The 16412-nt window shown below is 46.6% G+C and overlaps 4 protein-coding genes across 4 annotated transcripts; 3 read left to right on the plus strand and 1 right to left on the minus strand.

Annotated features, from left to right (window-relative positions):
- LOC118508821 (amyloid-beta A4 protein-like) lies at positions 1-4553 on the plus strand. The gene is made up of 2 exons (XM_036048565.1): positions 1-542; positions 4116-4553. The coding sequence occupies exons 1-2, from the start codon at positions 196-198 to the stop codon at positions 4225-4227; spliced, it is 459 nt and encodes a 152-aa protein (XP_035904458.1). The 5' UTR covers positions 1-195; the 3' UTR covers positions 4228-4553.
- Positions 4554-4624: 71 nt separating this feature from the next.
- LOC118508809 (dymeclin) lies at positions 4625-8549 on the minus strand. Its single transcript, XM_036048545.1, has 10 exons — positions 8227-8549; positions 8002-8148; positions 7625-7927; positions 7127-7557; positions 6888-7057; positions 6694-6819; positions 6295-6627; positions 6040-6222; positions 5851-5973; positions 4625-5774 (listed from the first exon to the last, which is right to left on the minus strand). The coding sequence occupies exons 1-10, from the start codon at positions 8367-8369 to the stop codon at positions 5625-5627; spliced, it is 2109 nt and encodes a 702-aa protein (XP_035904438.1). The 5' UTR covers positions 8370-8549; the 3' UTR covers positions 4625-5624.
- A 576-nt stretch (positions 8550-9125) lies between these two features.
- LOC118509996 (zinc finger protein 850-like) lies at positions 9126-10021 on the plus strand. The gene is made up of 2 exons (XM_036051380.1): positions 9126-9239; positions 9414-10021. The coding sequence occupies exons 1-2, from the start codon at positions 9126-9128 to the stop codon at positions 9990-9992; spliced, it is 693 nt and encodes a 230-aa protein (XP_035907273.1). The 3' UTR covers positions 9993-10021.
- Positions 10022-10144: 123 nt separating this feature from the next.
- On the plus strand, positions 10145-16377 carry LOC118508803 (fibrillin-1-like). The gene is made up of 7 exons (XM_036048523.1): positions 10145-11767; positions 11848-11968; positions 12035-12195; positions 12288-12565; positions 13083-13706; positions 13780-13905; positions 13983-16377. Exons 1-7 carry the CDS (start codon positions 11622-11624, stop codon positions 16130-16132), a joined length of 3606 nt encoding a protein of 1201 aa, XP_035904416.1. The 5' UTR covers positions 10145-11621; the 3' UTR covers positions 16133-16377.
- Positions 16378-16412: the final 35 nt, after the last annotated feature.

Below are 16412 nucleotides of genomic sequence, written 5' to 3' on the forward strand. Positions count from 1 at the left end.
CGTACGGACGCGAACTCAGTTGCTGATGTGAAGTGTGCCCGAACGGATCGAGAGGAGAACATTTTTGTGCAAAAAAAAAAACTATCTAACCGTGTTTCTAGTGATTTGTTTGTATAAAAGCAACACCGAGTGAGCTAAGAGCGACGGTACGAGTGCTTTGAAAGTGAACCCAAATTCCACCACAAATAACACAAAATGAACTGTTGGAAAAGAAACAATACTCCCGTGTCGATCGCAATGGCCAGCATTCTCGTGCTGGGTAGTGTAGTGTTTCTCTGCCTTCTACCAACACCAGCCACCGCACAGCCGATCGATATGTTGGATCAAATCGGTTCGGAAAGTAGACGAATGTTCTACAAAATGCTCGAATATCTGGGCGACTACGACGAGCTGGAGGATGAGGGACCACGGGAGCGCGAGGAAAAGGTTGGCTCGCTACCGCTGCAGACGAGCAATCGGGTTGAGGTGGCCGGGGCACGTGATGAGCAGTGCAAGCTGCCCCCGAGACGTGGTGTGTGCCGAGCGCTTCTTCCCCGTTACAGGTAAGGATCGAGGAAGCTGTAACTTGAAGGAAAAGCTTTTTCCGACACCCCAGTCCGTTGCTTTCTCTTGCGCGGTTGTGGGCTTTTTCCTTTCAAACATGCCATCAAGGCAAATATTTATAGACCAACTGGTGGCGACCATCTTCCGTGCCTAACGGGGTTGGAGATGATTGTCAGTGAAAGTTGTGCTGAATATTGTGCCGTCGCCAAAGTGCCAAGTGCGAAAATTACATCGCGAATGGCTCCCTCTCTCGGTCGGGCTCGGAACGAGTGTTACGTCGCCGTTTTGCTGGTCAGGGCAGTTAAGCCGCTTGGATTTGTTTACCGTATCGATCATCATCACACAGCGCGGTGCAATCGGTGATTGGTGATAAAAGCGAGTGCAAGCTTTTCCATTCGCCCGAGGGTGAGTGGATGTTACTATCGTGTTCCCACTCCCGGGGAGAGGGTTTTATTATTTAATCGACACCTTAGGGTGATCGTAATCGTGTGAAACTGCTACGCTAACGGTTCGTGATAATTGCGGGTGGCGTGTGGAATGTTTGGCAGGATTTTCGCAATCAGTAACAAAACAATACTTAAGCGGATATTATAAACTGAATGTTTTGAAGAATGTTTTTATTAAAAGATATCTTTGGAGGATCTGCTGTACCATAAACTTTCCTCCAAGATCGTGAAATCCTTCTTTCAAAAGTTACAGGTCTGGTATAGTGATAGGCAAAATGGTTTGGTTGATTGGTTTATGGTTGATGGTTTAGTCGGAATCGATTCTGGACGCCTCCGAATTCTGCGGAATCGATTCCTAAGAGTAGGCCCGGGAAATATCGAATCCGGAACCAACTCCGGAATCGGATTCTAAATTGAATCCAGAATCAGATCCTGAATCGGTTTCAGAATCAGGATCGGTTTGTTGTTGACCATTTTATTTTTTGTAGCGTATTTGTTATCATGAAACATGAAAAATATAATTTATTTGCAAAACTTAAAATTAGACAGCGAAATTTATTATAGGAGTGAATCCAGTTTTTTTGTCAAAAGTGGAAGGCAGCGTTAGGATGCGTCTTAGTGTTGAAAAATTTTACGAATCCTTTCGATATTGAAGGGCAACAGAAGAATAAAAAGTTTGGTTCTGGAATTTGTTCCCCAATCGTAATTGAGATTGATTCCGGACCGGGTTCTGGACTTTGTTCCGGACTTTATCGGAATGGTTCGGTCCGGTTCCGGTATTTGATTTCGGTCTTGACTCCGGAACCAAATCCGATGTTGGATCCGGAATCGGATTCGGAGTTGGATCCGGAATCAATTACGAGCACGGAATCGAATTCTATAGTTCCGATACATGATTCCATTCGGAACCAGGTAGTTCCGATTCACAGCGCCCAGTCTGAAGTTCACGTCTGGACTAAAAACTTTAATAGAAATTATCTTAAAACCCTGTTTTCAAAGTTGGAGAAAGGTCAAACAACTGCTCGCCCGATTTGACCGCTTTATGCTTTTTTTTAATTCTCGACAGTTCTAGTCTTTTTTCCTGACTTCATACTTTACAGTTTTTCTTCTTCTTCCTCTTCCTTGGCACTACAACCTCGAGGGGTTTCGGCCTACCATTTCTGGCTTTCTGTGACTTGATTTTTACCCGTTGTAAAGTAGTCAGCTCAACGTACGGGGAGACGGTCTAGATGGGATTTGAACCCCGGTCCTGCCGTGTGAAGACCGGCACCATTGTCGCCTCGGCCACCGGACTGTCCTTTACAGCTTTTATTTATAGTAAAAACTCTCCTGAGCAAGTTATTTAAAGTATTTTACCCGGTAAACTAGTAAAGTTCGAAACGTGTCAGGGTTTAGTACAGAGTTAATAGGAATATTACCCAGTAGAACTTTGAACTGAAACTGTCGTTTTAATTAAATGATTGCACATATCTACAAGACAGAAATGTTGTAGTCCTTTCATTGCTGAGGCAGTCCAGTTGCAAAGGTGGTAAGAATGCCGGTCTTGATTGAGTATCGAATACGATTGTCCCTCCATCTATGGGAAAAATAAAGTCGAGGAAGCTACTAATGACAGATCAAGACTTCTACCCAACTGACATTTTATAGCAGGCTTATAGCTGTTTTCGAGTTCTTTTAGCTAAATCTCGATGCTTAATCTTGCCTTAGAGAGCAGCAGATTTAGCTAATTATAACAGTTCGAACGCGTGGTTTCACGTAGTTTTTTCACCCATTTCCTTCGGATCCAAGCTGTCATAGGCCAGAGGCGCTATGGCAGCGCAAATCAAAACAAAGCAAACAATAACACTCGGATTAGATTGTGATATGAATGAATGATTTTTTATTTATTCAACAAACCCATTCATGTTTCTTTCTCTCCGTTGCACTCCTCGTGTTCGCCAGTGTTCCTTTAGGGGGAAAAAACAAGATTGTGAGTTGAGAAATGATGCTCTTCGCCGTACATGAGATGCTGAACCATACCTCATCTCTCGCAGAAAACATGTTTCGGGAAGCGGCAAACACGAATCGATCATCACCGAGTGAAACTCCAGGCTACCGCAGCTCACCTACACGCAAATACACGATTAATCCTAACACCATCTGCATTCAAACACCGGGTCATGCGCTTCGGCTTATCCGTGCGCGTGCGACATCCTCCCCCCATCACATTCAGAACACGACTGTCGCTCAGCGTGCTCAGGGGAGAGCGAATAAAGAAAGAGAGAAACAAAAATTTGCAGGGGTGTCCAGGCGGTTCTAAAATGCGCGCTGCATGCCAGTACCAAAACGGCGCGCGAGAAACAGTTCGAGCGCCCCTGCACACGTGTGTTCGCTCTCTCCCACTCAGGGGCTCTCAAGCGGAGGATCATGGTTCGAGCAGTGCACGGCACATTGCGGAAAGCGAGAAAATGTTTGAGCGCCACTGCACGCGAGAGCGAACGGGTGTGTGCTGTGCTGCTCGTTCCAACGGCAAACTGGTATGGTGCTGAGCTGCTCTAAGAGCGTAACGAGCATTCGCGCACGAAGCGAGCAGTTATGGCGAGGATCGGGCAATTTTTTTTTGAGATTTAGCCTTTTTTGTATAACAGATGTCAGTTGGGTAAAGTTGTCGAGTCAAAGAAGAAGAAAAAATATTGATAAAACAACATTGCTTTGAATAATTTTAGGACAGAATCGAGAAAGGGTAACAGAGTCCAGTTCTACCTGATAATATTGCTATTGATCCTGAACATAATCCAGAAACGGTCCCAACATTGCTAGTTCACCCCGACAATCTGGACATCCGAATTAACGTCGGAAAATCTGTTTTTCTTTATTCAAATCATTGTTCAATAAGAAAATGATGGCAAAATAACGATTTAGTTTTAACTCCAACAGTGCAGCCTCTATACCTGCACAAGCCACAAGGACAGACCGGAGCATAGTTTTTCAATACAGGCGAAAATGTGTGAAAAACATTAGATTATTAGAAAAAAAAACTTTTTTATAGCCTTAAGCCATACTTCCCCTTCCTAAATTAACCGTAACTCGCAAACATTGTGGCTAGGTTCTAACCATATTTCTTTTCCTTCCCAATCCCACCAACAGATACGACCCAGCCCAGAAGGAATGCATCGAATTTAAATTCGGTGGCTGCGACGGAAACGCGAACAACTTCATGTCCTACAAACAGTGCATGGAAGCCTGTAAAGGTGTTTGAAACGAAGACCGGTGTAACAGTGCAGCTGTGATGCATCGAAGGTTCGCCGCCTTGCTCACTACTAGCGGTCGTCCTTCTTTTCTCACACCTACCACCACCCACGCCCGCCCCCCCCCCCCCCCACCAAGTGATATGTAGTGTGTTAAGAACCGTGCCGCGGAACCAGCGGCCGCTTTCCCGTAACGGCGGGAAAGAACATATGCAGTAGTTCGATAAGCTTCGCTCAGCTCAGCTCTTCCTATCGTTAGTATTTATTGAGTCCATCTGTTCGAACAGACCCGTTACATTGTGGTAATAAATGTCGAACTTCCGATTGTGTTGTTTAAGCCGAGCGTTTTACCTTGCTGACGGTGGTCATCATGTTACCAGCGAGAAAGAAAAACCGAAATCGTTCTAGTATACTGCAACTGACGCTATTTGCTTGCCTCAGTTTGTCAGGGAGGGGGGTTAATAGTTTATCGGTTTGTGTTTTGTAAATTTATAACGTTTAACTTTCAGTTTGCCATCATCAAGCTATCATCTCGATTCGCTAGTCACCGTATATCGAAACTCACTCCTTCAAGCTGTTAAATGTTTGCTAACTGTTTCGTGCCTTTCGTTTAGTATAATGTTATCATCGGCTTGCTAATACGACTAATCCATTCATTCGTACGGGCGAGACCCGTACAAAACGGAATAAAATCATTCATCTACACACTAGGAGCAATCGTTTTCCATTGTATAACTCCCTAAGGGTAACGCTCTTGTCTGCGTTCTGCTACCAAGTCAAATAATCAACGGCTTCCCGTGTAGAGTATCACACACAGTAGTTTCATTATTCACACTCTTCGTTAGACATAGGACCAACTGTTTTTTTGTTTGTTTGTTTTTAGAACCATTTGTTGTGTCTTTGCACACAATAGCTTACTGTTATTATTATTGCCTGTTTTCGTAGCTAATCGCTGTTAAGTCTTCCCCACCAATATCATCCGCTGCAAAATTAATAATCGATTCCATAATTTTCGGGCTGGTTTACAACAATTGAGATAAAATACAAAAAAACCGGTTCGCAACGAAAACAGAACAGTACTTCAAAATCTTTAAATTAAATACAACATATAAAAATATAGCATCTTCTGTAGGGAATGCATTCTTCCGAAAAAAGCTATTACCGCACACAATCGAGACACAGCTGCTAAACGTACAGTCGAATGATCAAATAAAGCAACGCATAAATTAAGTCACGTTAAGCTAGTGGTAGGAACGCCGTGTTCCTCATATTGTCTCTTGCTCTGTTCACCGTTCACAGGTTTTGTGCTGAAGGAAGGAAGCAGCAAACAGCTGGCTGGGAAGATGCGAATTTGGAAACTACCCGGAAAACGATTGACAGGGTTCGCGGCGACGGACAAACGGTAATGTTAACAAACGATCTCCGCACTAACGCCCTTTATCGTTTCGGAATTGAAATGTACACAGCCGGCCTTGCACACGAGCGTCCAGACGTACGGGATGAAGAACTCTTCCGGTGCATCCTCCTCGACGTATTTGAATTTAAGGTCGGGAAATTTCTGGTTTATCAATGAGACGAAAAGCATCAAGTTCGCGTGAGATTGTTCGAAATTATAATAATTAGAGTGCACATACCCGCAAACGGTCACTCGACCACTGGCTAGCGCCTTTCGAAATTACTTCTAGCACTTCGTTCACGCCAAGCTCACCACGCTGCTCTTGCACCCGTTGCAATCGGGAGGAAAAGAATCCAACCACCTAGAATTGTAAGCGGTTTGTATTAGCTCATTTGTTCTATGCCAAGGGAACAATCTCACCCCTTACCATGTCTATGTTCTGTATGATATCCTGAAATGCCGAATGACTTCGGAAGGCCTCGAAGACGTTACGTTTGTACAGCAAAGTGTACACCAGATTGGGACAGTACACTAGTTGATGCGACAGACAGGAGTTTAGAATTTCCAGCACCATGCGCAGCACCTCCTCCAACACGGACAAATCCTGCAGCTGAGCGGGAGGGGTTGGTTAACTTGCTAGCCACACAAATGCTTAACTGAAAGATCCCATTCCACAACTTACCATATCTTCGGACGTGAGTCCTCCACCGATCGGTATGGAAACGTCCGGCTCGCCGTTCGGACCATTTGGTTGTTTCAGCTGCTGGTCTAGCCGCGCGTGCTTCTTCGCTAAGGTTTCGAACAGACTTACCAATCGCTGAGCCACGTACGGATGGAGTGACTGGAACTGGCCGGACATGTTGGCCAACGCTGCGAGACAGTTGGTGTGCAAGTACTTGTCTCGCATCTTTAGCATGTTGTACTGAATCGTCCTGATGACGACCAGTATCAGCAGCCCACCGAGGGAGATCTCGCTGATCGAACGCTCCGTGTACCAGGTAATGTTTTTCAGCATCTAGAAGAAAAGGTATCGGTAGACGTAAACTTAAATCCCCTACAGAAACGGGTTACCACCACTTACAATCTGATGGACGCTCTTGTTAAAGTTGTCGTCTTCGCTAAGAATGAGCAAAACTATCAGCGACATGTAAATGTGATGTGAAGTACTATCGGGCGCATTGTACAGGGTTTGCAGGATCGGAATGACCTTAAAGTAGGCAACGTAAATGCAGTTTTAGAGTTGGATCCAACACACCAAAGAATCGTGTAACTTACCAGCTGCTGAAGGTTCTGTTGGGCCATCACATACTTCTGGAATCTTTGGTTTCGGTAGAGCAGCAGATAGAGCAGTAAGGTTGCCTGATCGATAGTCACTATTCGGCACAGTGTGTTGTACAGCGAGGAAAAGTCTATCTTGAACGTTGCCGGATCCTCTTTCGGTGAATCTTTACAGGGGAGCAAAAAAAAAACACGATTTAAACCCAAAAAGTTATAAATATTACGCTCCCATTTACCTTGTGAATCGGAACATCCAAACAAACTAATCCGATACGGATTATCTTTAGTCGCGTGGTGATTGGTAAGGATCAGAATCAGCAGCAGGCTCTGATTCGCCAGCGGGTAGTGCTCCCGGAAAGCGCTCGGAAGATCGTGAGCGGTCAGTATGTCCGGCTGTTTGCGGGCGAACGTCAGTATCGACCAAAGCGATTCCGCAATACCGAACACGAACGAACCACCCGTCCCGAAACCGAACATTGTCTGCGGTGCTTGGCTCATGCGGCTCAGGAAATGTAACAGCGCACTCATAAGCGTGTTTGCATGCTGGCAGCGGTAGATCGTACGGTAGATGGTGGATTTTTCCATCGTTTGCTGAGAAAATAAGCTGACCGAAAGCAAGATAATCATGCAGTTAACCGCCTCCAGGTTAAGGTGATATGTGAATTCTCTGAAAAGACAGGCAAAGCAAATACGTAACATTCGGTATCACTCGTTACGGTTAGCGAACAACATACTTCACCGGTATCACGACAACGATGTTAACGAGCGCCTCCAGAAACGTTTCAAATTTCGTGCCATCGACCAGCTTGGCAACGGCCGCTTTCGTTTCCTCTACCGCTCGGACATCCATAGGGATGGCGGTCTGACTCGTACCAGCGGAATAGGGCTCGCTCGGTGTCGTATCATTATCAGCCGCTTGGACAGGTAGCGCTTCGAAATGCTGTAACAGCTGGTACTCCGACCCGGTCTCGATCATATATTTGACCAAGCATCGGATTATAAACAGTGCGTTGAAGGCGTGCCATATGTGAACGTTGCTGAAAAAAACAGAGGGTGATTCAATTCACTCTACATTTCGAAACCTACAGCAAGCAGAACGTAGTTTACTCACCTCTCGGTATCGGACAGTGTAAGCAGCTCCGACACTTTCAGCAGGAAAACGTTTATCAACGAGCCAAAGTTGCCGGTGTGTAGATTGTGGCTGATAAAGCTCTGACAAAGCGCTTCCAGCCGCAAATCCAGACTCAACTGTTCCTGGCTGGGGAAAGAAAAAGCATCGTTCAGCAAATGTTTACCGACGGTGAACCGGAAGTAAAACACAACTAAAACCTTTTACCTGTTTGTCGGTAGATTGATGTGGTACTGTAGGAAGTTATTCCAGAAATCGTCATCGTAGGCAGGAACGTGTGTTTTGCCGACAAAACGCTGCAGATACTCGTTCTCCGTTAGGTCCACCTGACGGCTCACGTTCATTCCCATTCTGACCAGGGCAAACTTTCCGCGTCGCTTCGGCTTCGGCACGTAACAATCTCCTGTGCACACACTCTGCACCGTTCGATATTGTTAATTTTGCGAAAGAAAACCCTTATTCCCTCTACAAGCACATCAAAAAGTGCCAGCGAAGAAAGTTGCTAGTAAATAAGTTGTCTATTTATTGCATCCACAAAAGTGACACGACGGACATTTTCATCTGACAGCTGCTAACGTCAACAAAGGGCGGCCAGTGACAGTTGTGCACAAAGTCAACATTGGAAAGGTGTGCTCATCGTGTGGCGCGTGTTTTGGTTTGGAAATTATTTGTGAAATTTTCGTTTCAAAACTACATTTAATTGGTTCAGTTGTACATAAAAAACGTGTAACATAATGGTACGAACCAGAATAAATCGTAGAAAGGCAAAAGTTTCTTCTAGAACCAATGTAAAAGGCATTCGAAAGCACGATCCTGCTCCGTACTTGAGCATTTGGAGCGGGATGACCAAAACAGAAAAGAAACTGTTCCTCACGAGCTGGAGACAACCACACGGAGTGCCACTTGGCCAAGAAGCTAGAGATCGAATGTTGCTTTTTATTTGGGCCCTTCAAGAACACATTTCGTGCTAAATTCCTGTGAAAACCCTCATTGACGTGTTCAAAACATAAACAAACCCTTCGGTGCCAAGAATGCAACGCATTGTTTACCGGTCAACAGCTGTTCGTGCAGGGAAAGGCTTTTCCTAGTTCAATCCACAAACCGCGATGGCTGGAAAAACGTACGAAGTGTGCCGGTTGTGCCTCAGCGGATCGTCCTTGTTGGACGTATTTTGTACTGCGGATTTATGCGGCTTGATAGCAACCCTCCTTTCAATCACGGTAAGTCTGTTCCGCACACATTTCACTGTTCAAGATAGGTTAATACAAACCAATTCGTCGGTGTATTGCTTTCAGATAACGAAAGCCGACAGCCACCCATCGAAAGTTTGCCAAGATTGCTTCACAACGCTGTGTGCTTTTCGTGATTATCGGGAACGATGTCTGGAAGTATAGCATCTCTTCAACAATCTGTCCGAAGATGCGGTAGGGGATTCTTGGACAGAGGAATCAGCTAATCTCCAGGACAAACAACAACAACAGAACAATGATATAGAAGACTGTTCGGTCGACATAACGGCAGCAGAAGCCGCGAACCCCATTCCAATAGGCTCTGCTAAAAGATTTCAAGCCATTGTAACATCCTCCAGCGGTAAAAAGCGCTACATTTACGACTGCAAACAAACGTACCGGAAGCAGCTGGTCCAGTGTGATATTTGTCACAAAAGCTTGCCCAGAACGCGGCTGGAAGGACACCGAAACGTTCACCTCGGTCTGCGGCCCTTGGTATGTGAGCGTGGCTGTGACCAGAGTTTTCACTGCAAACAGTTGCTGTTGCATCACTACCGGAACGTCCATAGCGGCGAGTCGCACTGTTGCGATGTTTGTGGGAAGGTATTACGCTCGAAGCGCAGCCTCGGATACCACAAGAAGGATACGCATGGAGAGAAAAAATATCCTTGCACTTTTTGCGATCAGTTGTTTGTTTCCAAGTACGTTAGAATAGCCATTGCTTATTGCTTGTGTAACGTATAGGATTATTTCCATTTCCAGTGCACGTCTGAATCAACATCTAAAGTATCACCGTGGCGAACGGAAGCATCCTTGCGAGCTGTGCAAACAATCGTTCTATTCGAGTAACGATCTGAAGAAACATTTGGCTACACACGACAACCGGCGACCTGGTCGATTATTTAGTACTGGAAACGCAAACGGAACGAAAGCTCAATAGGGTAAAACTAATCGAAATTATCGATAGCTAGTTCGTCTCTAAAAAAGAGTTGTGAAGTTAGGAAAAAAATGTTCACTCTAATCAGCTAAAAATTATCCCACTCGCTAATGCTGCTCTTCCAGAATCGTCCAGAGGATTTTTGTCCTCCGAATTGCGAACAACACCGCAGGCTATAAAAGTTGTAGAAACATTATCAGCTTCATCAACCGCAACTGAAGACAACCGTTGTCACTGATTCTCAAATCACAAGAACAAATTCATCCTCCGATCCGATTAGCGTCTCGTTAGTCATGTTGTTGACCTACATACACATGTACCGGTCGTGGGTCGTGTGATAAGCGATGCTCTGCTGAGAAGCCCTCATCGCCCCGAAAACAGCAATCCAGACACTATTAGTGTGTGTCATTGAATATTTTCCTCCGTGCTCCGTTGGAACCGTTACTTGCCAGTCTAGCATCCTGGTGACAGAATCGGTTATTTATGCGTCGATTCTGGACGCTTGGCATTTCATTGCTATTATGACGCCAATGCCCGTGCATATCGCGATCAATCTGTAGCGCGCTGTCGTTTTGCTTCTTATTAGAAGCGGAAATAGACTCCGGGGTCTTATCGCCCGAATTTATTATGCTTTCGTTCATGGCAATCGTTGCGTTTTTTTTTTTTTTTTGCCTCAACACGATCACATCATCGATCAAGTTCGCTTGACTTGAATTACACGAAATTTGAAAACATTGAAATTGCTACACGTGCTGGTTATGTGGCACCTGATCTATTCCTCCTAACTCGCACAACAATTCACCTTAAGCGCACATTTCAAGTCGAAGTGGATGATGTACTTACTGCGTTAGCAGGAAAATGCTCCAACCCAGTCCGATCCAGCCACGCTGCTGATCCTCAACTCTTGGAACGCGAACCAAGATTACTCAATCCGGGCCCAGCACAACGCTCATGGCCAGTAAAACCGATCGTTCGGATGAAAAAAGCAATTAAGATTACAAGGGAAATAACAAGGGTTGAGGGCATGTCCCTCTGCGCTCATCGACAATTTCGTAATCCCGAAACCTCAACCGATAACCAATCTGGTGACGGTTGACTAAACACTGGTCAACGGTCAAGTGGGTTGTCGGTTTTTTTTTCGTTTTTGGTGACTCTTTTAGTAAAATTCTCCTCTTGAGAGAGAGCAAAAAAGAAAAAGATTGATTTCGTTGTTTTTCTTTCCTGAAAGAACCGATTCTGCTGATTAGCGCTGATGCGTCGGGTCGAGTTTTTCCCCAATTTGCCCAGAAGCTTCCCGTCGCTGCCCAAAATGTCGCGTACGCAGTTGCGTCTGGAGCAATCGATCGCGGGGACAGTTCAGTAACGAATTGGGGGTCGTAGCACGATCACGCATTCTCGAGCGAGGTTCTACTCTCGGTTAGGGTGAAGTTCTGGTAATGGGGCAACATTCGAATTCCGCCTATCCCAGGCGGATCCCTCTGTCGGTGGTTCTGGGTGCTTGGTGCTGTCTGGTTTTGGTGGGGCTCCAGCATGCAGTTTCAACAGTGATGGCCGTGGAAAAGCTGTGCTATGAAGAGGAAAAGTATGTGAAGCTACCGACGATTCTTGATAGATTGCTCGGTTGGGAAAAGTGTTGTGTTCTTATGCTTCATTTGCTTGCAGAGTGCCTAAGCTGGTGGAAAATAAACGCCAAATCATAAAGTTCGGTGAAGGCACGTACTACTGCATGTTCAGTGAGCATCCCATGCGCATTCCGATCATGGTGGATACGTTGAGTTGTTCGGTGAGTGTGTAAACTGGCCGCCTGGTGTAAGAAAGGTGTTCCTCTAACTACCGTGTCTTCTTGCAGCTCGATTACGAGGTACACAAAAAGCGGGCCTGTTGTGAGGGGTACCATGCGGTCGGGGACGAGTGTTTGCCATCCTGTCGGTTAAAGTGCATCTTTGGAGAGTGTGTTGCACCGGACACGTGTGATTGCTACAGTGGCTATAAGAAAGTGGACGACTATCGGTAAGAAGGTCGTCAGTGATCACGAGCTTAGTATGTTGCAAATTTTAATACTTGCAGTTTTGTTCCTCCCACTGTTTCCGATTGCTTTACAGCTGCGAGCCTGTTTGTGAGGTAGCGTGCGAGAATGGACAATGTGTAGCTCCGAACGTGTGCCTTTGCGATGCAGGTTTCGAGCGAGATCCGGCGAGTGGATCCTGTCGCCGGAAGTGTGATCGTACGTGTCGATTTGGGCGATGTGTCGATGATGTCTGCGAGTGTGACGAAGGATATCGACCGGATCCGAATGATGGGAATGCTTGCGTTGCACACTGTACCGAGGAATGTGTTCATGGTGTTTGTGTGCTGCCCAATGTGTGCCAGTGTGAGGCAGGTTAGTGTGTGATGGGTTGCCATGTGGATTTCATAAACCTTATCGATGTAGCAATGCGGCCAAGAGGAGTCCTTTTCCTTTAAATCCTGAAGCTAAGGAGATATCTTGAGACCTCCAAGAAATCAATTTCATCAGCAACTTAGGAAGACACTAAATTAGATCAGCCGGAGAAGAGACCTGTTTTAATACCCCGTCAATGTATTTCCTGTTCTATGGATTCTAGAAAAGATCAGTTCAGAGATGTTTGTTTTATATGCTAAACAGACCCAAAATCGTCAGAATTCAATAAGCGCTAAGAATTAGAGATGCTCAATGCATGAGCTCGCAAGGGGTCGGCAAGACCTTATCGCTTATCGTCCTGGACCTGGACCTGGACGCCTAATATCCATCCCGCTTAGGGCCTTCAAAGGCTTCACTGAGAAGACTTCTACTGCTTACATTTCAGCAAAAGAAATAACTATATGTGGCTAAAAATAACTAGAAATACCTTTCCATTGATCTCGTTTCAATTTATCAGGATACACACTTTCAACGCAATCGAACTTCACCTGTGAACCCGTTTGTCCCGAAGGATGTGCCAATGGCAACTGTATTGGACCGCATCAGTGTGCCTGCCACGAAGGGTACGAGCTAGACGATAGCAACCACTGTGTCCCGGTGTGCCTGAAACCTTGCCAGGGTGGACAATGCATTGCTCCGGGTAGATGTAGCTGTGGCGAAGGATATGGTCCGGCCGAGAACGACGAATCGGTGTGTATTCCTAGCTGCTCCGAACCTTGCGTCAATGGAGACTGCGTGGCGCCAAACGTCTGTCTGTGCCACAGGAACTTTCGTCCAAGGGATGAACAGTCGCCACACGTTTGCGTTCCCGACTGTCCCAATGGATGCGTGAATGGGGTGTGTTCCGGTGCTGGAGTTTGTGAATGTGCGGCCGGATTCCTGTACAACGACACGATCGGTTTTTGTGAACCGTTTTGCAGCGAGCCCTGTGAGAATGGTGTCTGCGTCGGGGGGAACCAATGCCAGTGTCGGGAAGGTTATCAGCTGGACCCAAAGACGGGTAGAAAATGTGTGCCCCACTGTTCGAAACCATGCGTGCATGGCATTTGTGTCGCACCGGATGTTTGTGACTGTAAAAAAGGTGCGTAGGAAGGAATGGCACCTTCGGAGGATTCTAGGGCTAACATGTGGCGGTTTGGTTCTTCCCTATTCAGGTTACATCAAGAGTGAGAACAGCAGGAATGTCTGTGAACCTAAATGCTCGAAAGGCTGCTCGAATGGACGATGCGTTGCACCGGATCACTGCGAATGTCTGAAGGGTTACATTGCAACTTCAAGCTGTAAGTAGATCGCGCACTACCATCGCCATTTTGTAAGGACATTTTATAAATAATTAAAAAAATATATTTATTGACAGCACCAAATTCGAAATCTTCAATCTGTACACCGTACTGCAAGAATAAGTGTGTTAACGCTTACTGCATCCGGCCGAACGTGTGCCAATGTTTGGCCGGCCATCGATTCGTCGACAACAGTACGAGTGTATGCGAACCGATCTGCGAGGACAGTTTGGTGGACTGTTCTAATGGTCGCTGTACGCAGCCTAACGTTTGCGAGTGTAACGAAGGTTACACGCTTGCCATCCGCAACGGACGGATGCTGTGCGAACCGGTCGCCTGTCGGGAACATTGCGTCAATGGGTACTGTGTGGAGGAGGGCCGCTGTGAATGCCATCCGGGCTATCGTCCGTCGCAGCAATTCCACTCGATCTGCGAACCTATGTGTGCCGGTGGATGCGAAAATGGAGCCTGCATCGCGCCGAACACGTGCGTGTGCAATGCGGGATTCGTTCGCGCTCCCGAAAGTGATCGGTGTGAGGCAAGCTGTGATCCAAATGTGGTCGATTGCTATAATGGAGTTTGTCTTGGGGCGAACAAATGTCAGTGTTGGGAGGGTTACTACCTGCGGGTTCCAATGAACGGAGGACCGGCGGAATGTGTTCCGGTGTGTGCTAATGGATGCGCCAATGGACGATGCCTTGCACCGAACGAGTGTCTATGTAACGATGGATACGAGTACAGAGTAGAGTCGGATCAGTGTGAGCCTGTGTGCGTGCCTGGATGTTTGAATGGCATTTGCGTTGCACCGAACGTCTGTCAATGTCTGGAAGGCTACGCACCGATCGAAGATCCTGAGTCGCTGGAGGAGTCGCGCTTCGAATGTGCTCCGTACTGTGATCCAAACGTAGTGAACTGCACCTTTGGCATCTGTGGTGGTCCTAACGCTTGTAGATGTTTTGATGATTTTTACTCCACCATCGATCAACTTGGTAGACAAACGTGTGAACTCGTCCCGGAACCGGTCGAGTGTGGTAAGGACGTCATTATCTATGAGGTGGAAAATGCGTCCCATGGATGTGTTTGTGACGAGACAAGGGATTGTCCCAAACCTAGCTGTCCCGAGATCCCGCCACCTGTATGCAATGTTACGTGTCCTCCACCTCCTCCACCTCCAACACCATGCCCGAAAGTGGTTTGTCCCACAGTTCCTCCAACGAGAGCAACGACCAAGGCACCACCCGTAGTGCCGATCACTTGCCCACCGATACAATCGTGTCCGGATGTGATCTGTCCAACCATGCCACCGCCGGAATGTCCCACCACTCCAGCTCCGGAACCAATGTGCGACGAACTGTACGTGAACTGTGCGCATGGTGATTGTATCGACAACAATGTGTGCTCTTGCTACCCGGGATATCAGTTAGCTATTGGGCCTGAATCGATCGTGCACTGTAAGCCTGTGTGCGGTGGTGATTGCACCAACGGCATCTGCACCGAGCCGGATGTATGCGTCTGTCTACCGGGGTATGTCGAAACGTTCGAAGGCCAATGTGAACCTTACTGCGAGGAACCGTGCGGGAAGGGATCGTACTGTGCGCAACCCAACGTCTGTGAGTGCGACAAAGGATTGATCCTTAATGAGCAAGGCAACTGTGAGCGTACGTGTAGCCCGGGATGCGTCAACGGTGAGTGCGTTGATGGACGTTGTTTCTGTGATCCGGGAATGCTGCTGCGCCACGGACACATCTGTGTCGAAGCACAAGCTGAGGTGGAGGACCTTTTCATTCGAAGTCGATTTGCTGCCGAAGATGATGAGGATGATGAAGAGGAAGATGAGAATGAAAAAGGCGATCGGATCGAACCGTTAAACTGTCCGGAGGGATTCCGAGCTGTACCGGAGACGGGTGAATGTGTTTGCGATTCTGGAGCCATTGCTGTCGATGGTACCTGCATAAATCTGAGTCCGGTTGATAAAGTCAAGCTGCTGGATCACGCCATGCAGCAATTGGTAGTGGAAAGCGAAACGGGACCCGAAGCAAAAAACGAAAGCTTAACAGAGCCAGAACCGATTCAACTCGCAGGATCTAGCCTACTGTCGGAGATTGATCGTGATCAGTGGATCATTATTGCTGCCGTCATCGGTGCAACAATTGTGCTTGTCACTGCGTCCGTTTTGGCGTGTAAATACATGAAAAAGAGAAACTCCAGGGAAACAGACATTGACTAGCAGCTGACCGGTGGTACGATTCGGTGCGTGTGGTAGACAGAGTATAGGAGCTTCGAAAGGATAGTTAGAGGATCAATCGTATCTGCTTCATTTGCAGTATTCATCCCATCATCACTCACCATTGCAGGATCTGGACTGCTAAACAAATCTAACTTGATCGCTTGGTAGGATGCATTTCTAGAATTATTTATTAAAGTTGGTGCAAAGCAGAACAATAAAAAGAATTAACTTGTCTTTTAATTTAATGCTAAATATCTAGTGATTCTGGGCGAATGGAGAC

The sequence above is a fragment of the Anopheles stephensi genome, chromosome 3 (assembly GCF_013141755.1).
Source record: "Anopheles stephensi strain Indian chromosome 3, UCI_ANSTEP_V1.0, whole genome shotgun sequence".
NCBI lineage: Eukaryota > Metazoa > Arthropoda > Insecta > Diptera > Culicidae > Anopheles > Anopheles stephensi.

Coding starts and splice junctions, on each gene's coding strand:
- LOC118508803 (XM_036048523.1), top strand. CDS start 11,622: ATGGGGCAACATTCGAATTCCGCCTATCCCAGGCGGATCCCTCTGTCG. Junction 11,768..11,847: donor CTGTGCTATGAAGAGGAAAA/GTATGTGAAGCT, acceptor ATTTGCTTGCAG/AGTGCCTAAGCTGGTGGAAA. Junction 13,906..13,982: donor TTACATTGCAACTTCAAGCT/GTAAGTAGATCG, acceptor ATTTATTGACAG/CACCAAATTCGAAATCTTCA.
- LOC118508821 (XM_036048565.1), top strand. CDS start 196: ATGAACTGTTGGAAAAGAAACAATACTCCCGTGTCGATCGCAATGGCC. Junction 543..4,115: donor GCGCTTCTTCCCCGTTACAG/GTAAGGATCGAG, acceptor TCCCACCAACAG/ATACGACCCAGCCCAGAAGG.
- LOC118508809 (XM_036048545.1), bottom strand. CDS start 8,369: ATGGGAATGAACGTGAGCCGTCAGGTGGACCTAACGGAGAACGAGTAT. Junction 7,928..8,001: donor ACACTGTCCGATACCGAGAG/GTGAGTAAACTA, acceptor TGTTTTTTTCAG/CAACGTTCACATATGGCACG. Junction 7,058..7,126: donor TGGATGTTCCGATTCACAAG/GTAAATGGGAGC, acceptor TCCCCTGTAAAG/ATTCACCGAAAGAGGATCCG.
- LOC118509996 (XM_036051380.1), top strand. CDS start 9,126: ATGGCTGGAAAAACGTACGAAGTGTGCCGGTTGTGCCTCAGCGGATCG. Junction 9,240..9,413: donor CAACCCTCCTTTCAATCACG/GTAAGTCTGTTC, acceptor CTGGAAGTATAG/CATCTCTTCAACAATCTGTC.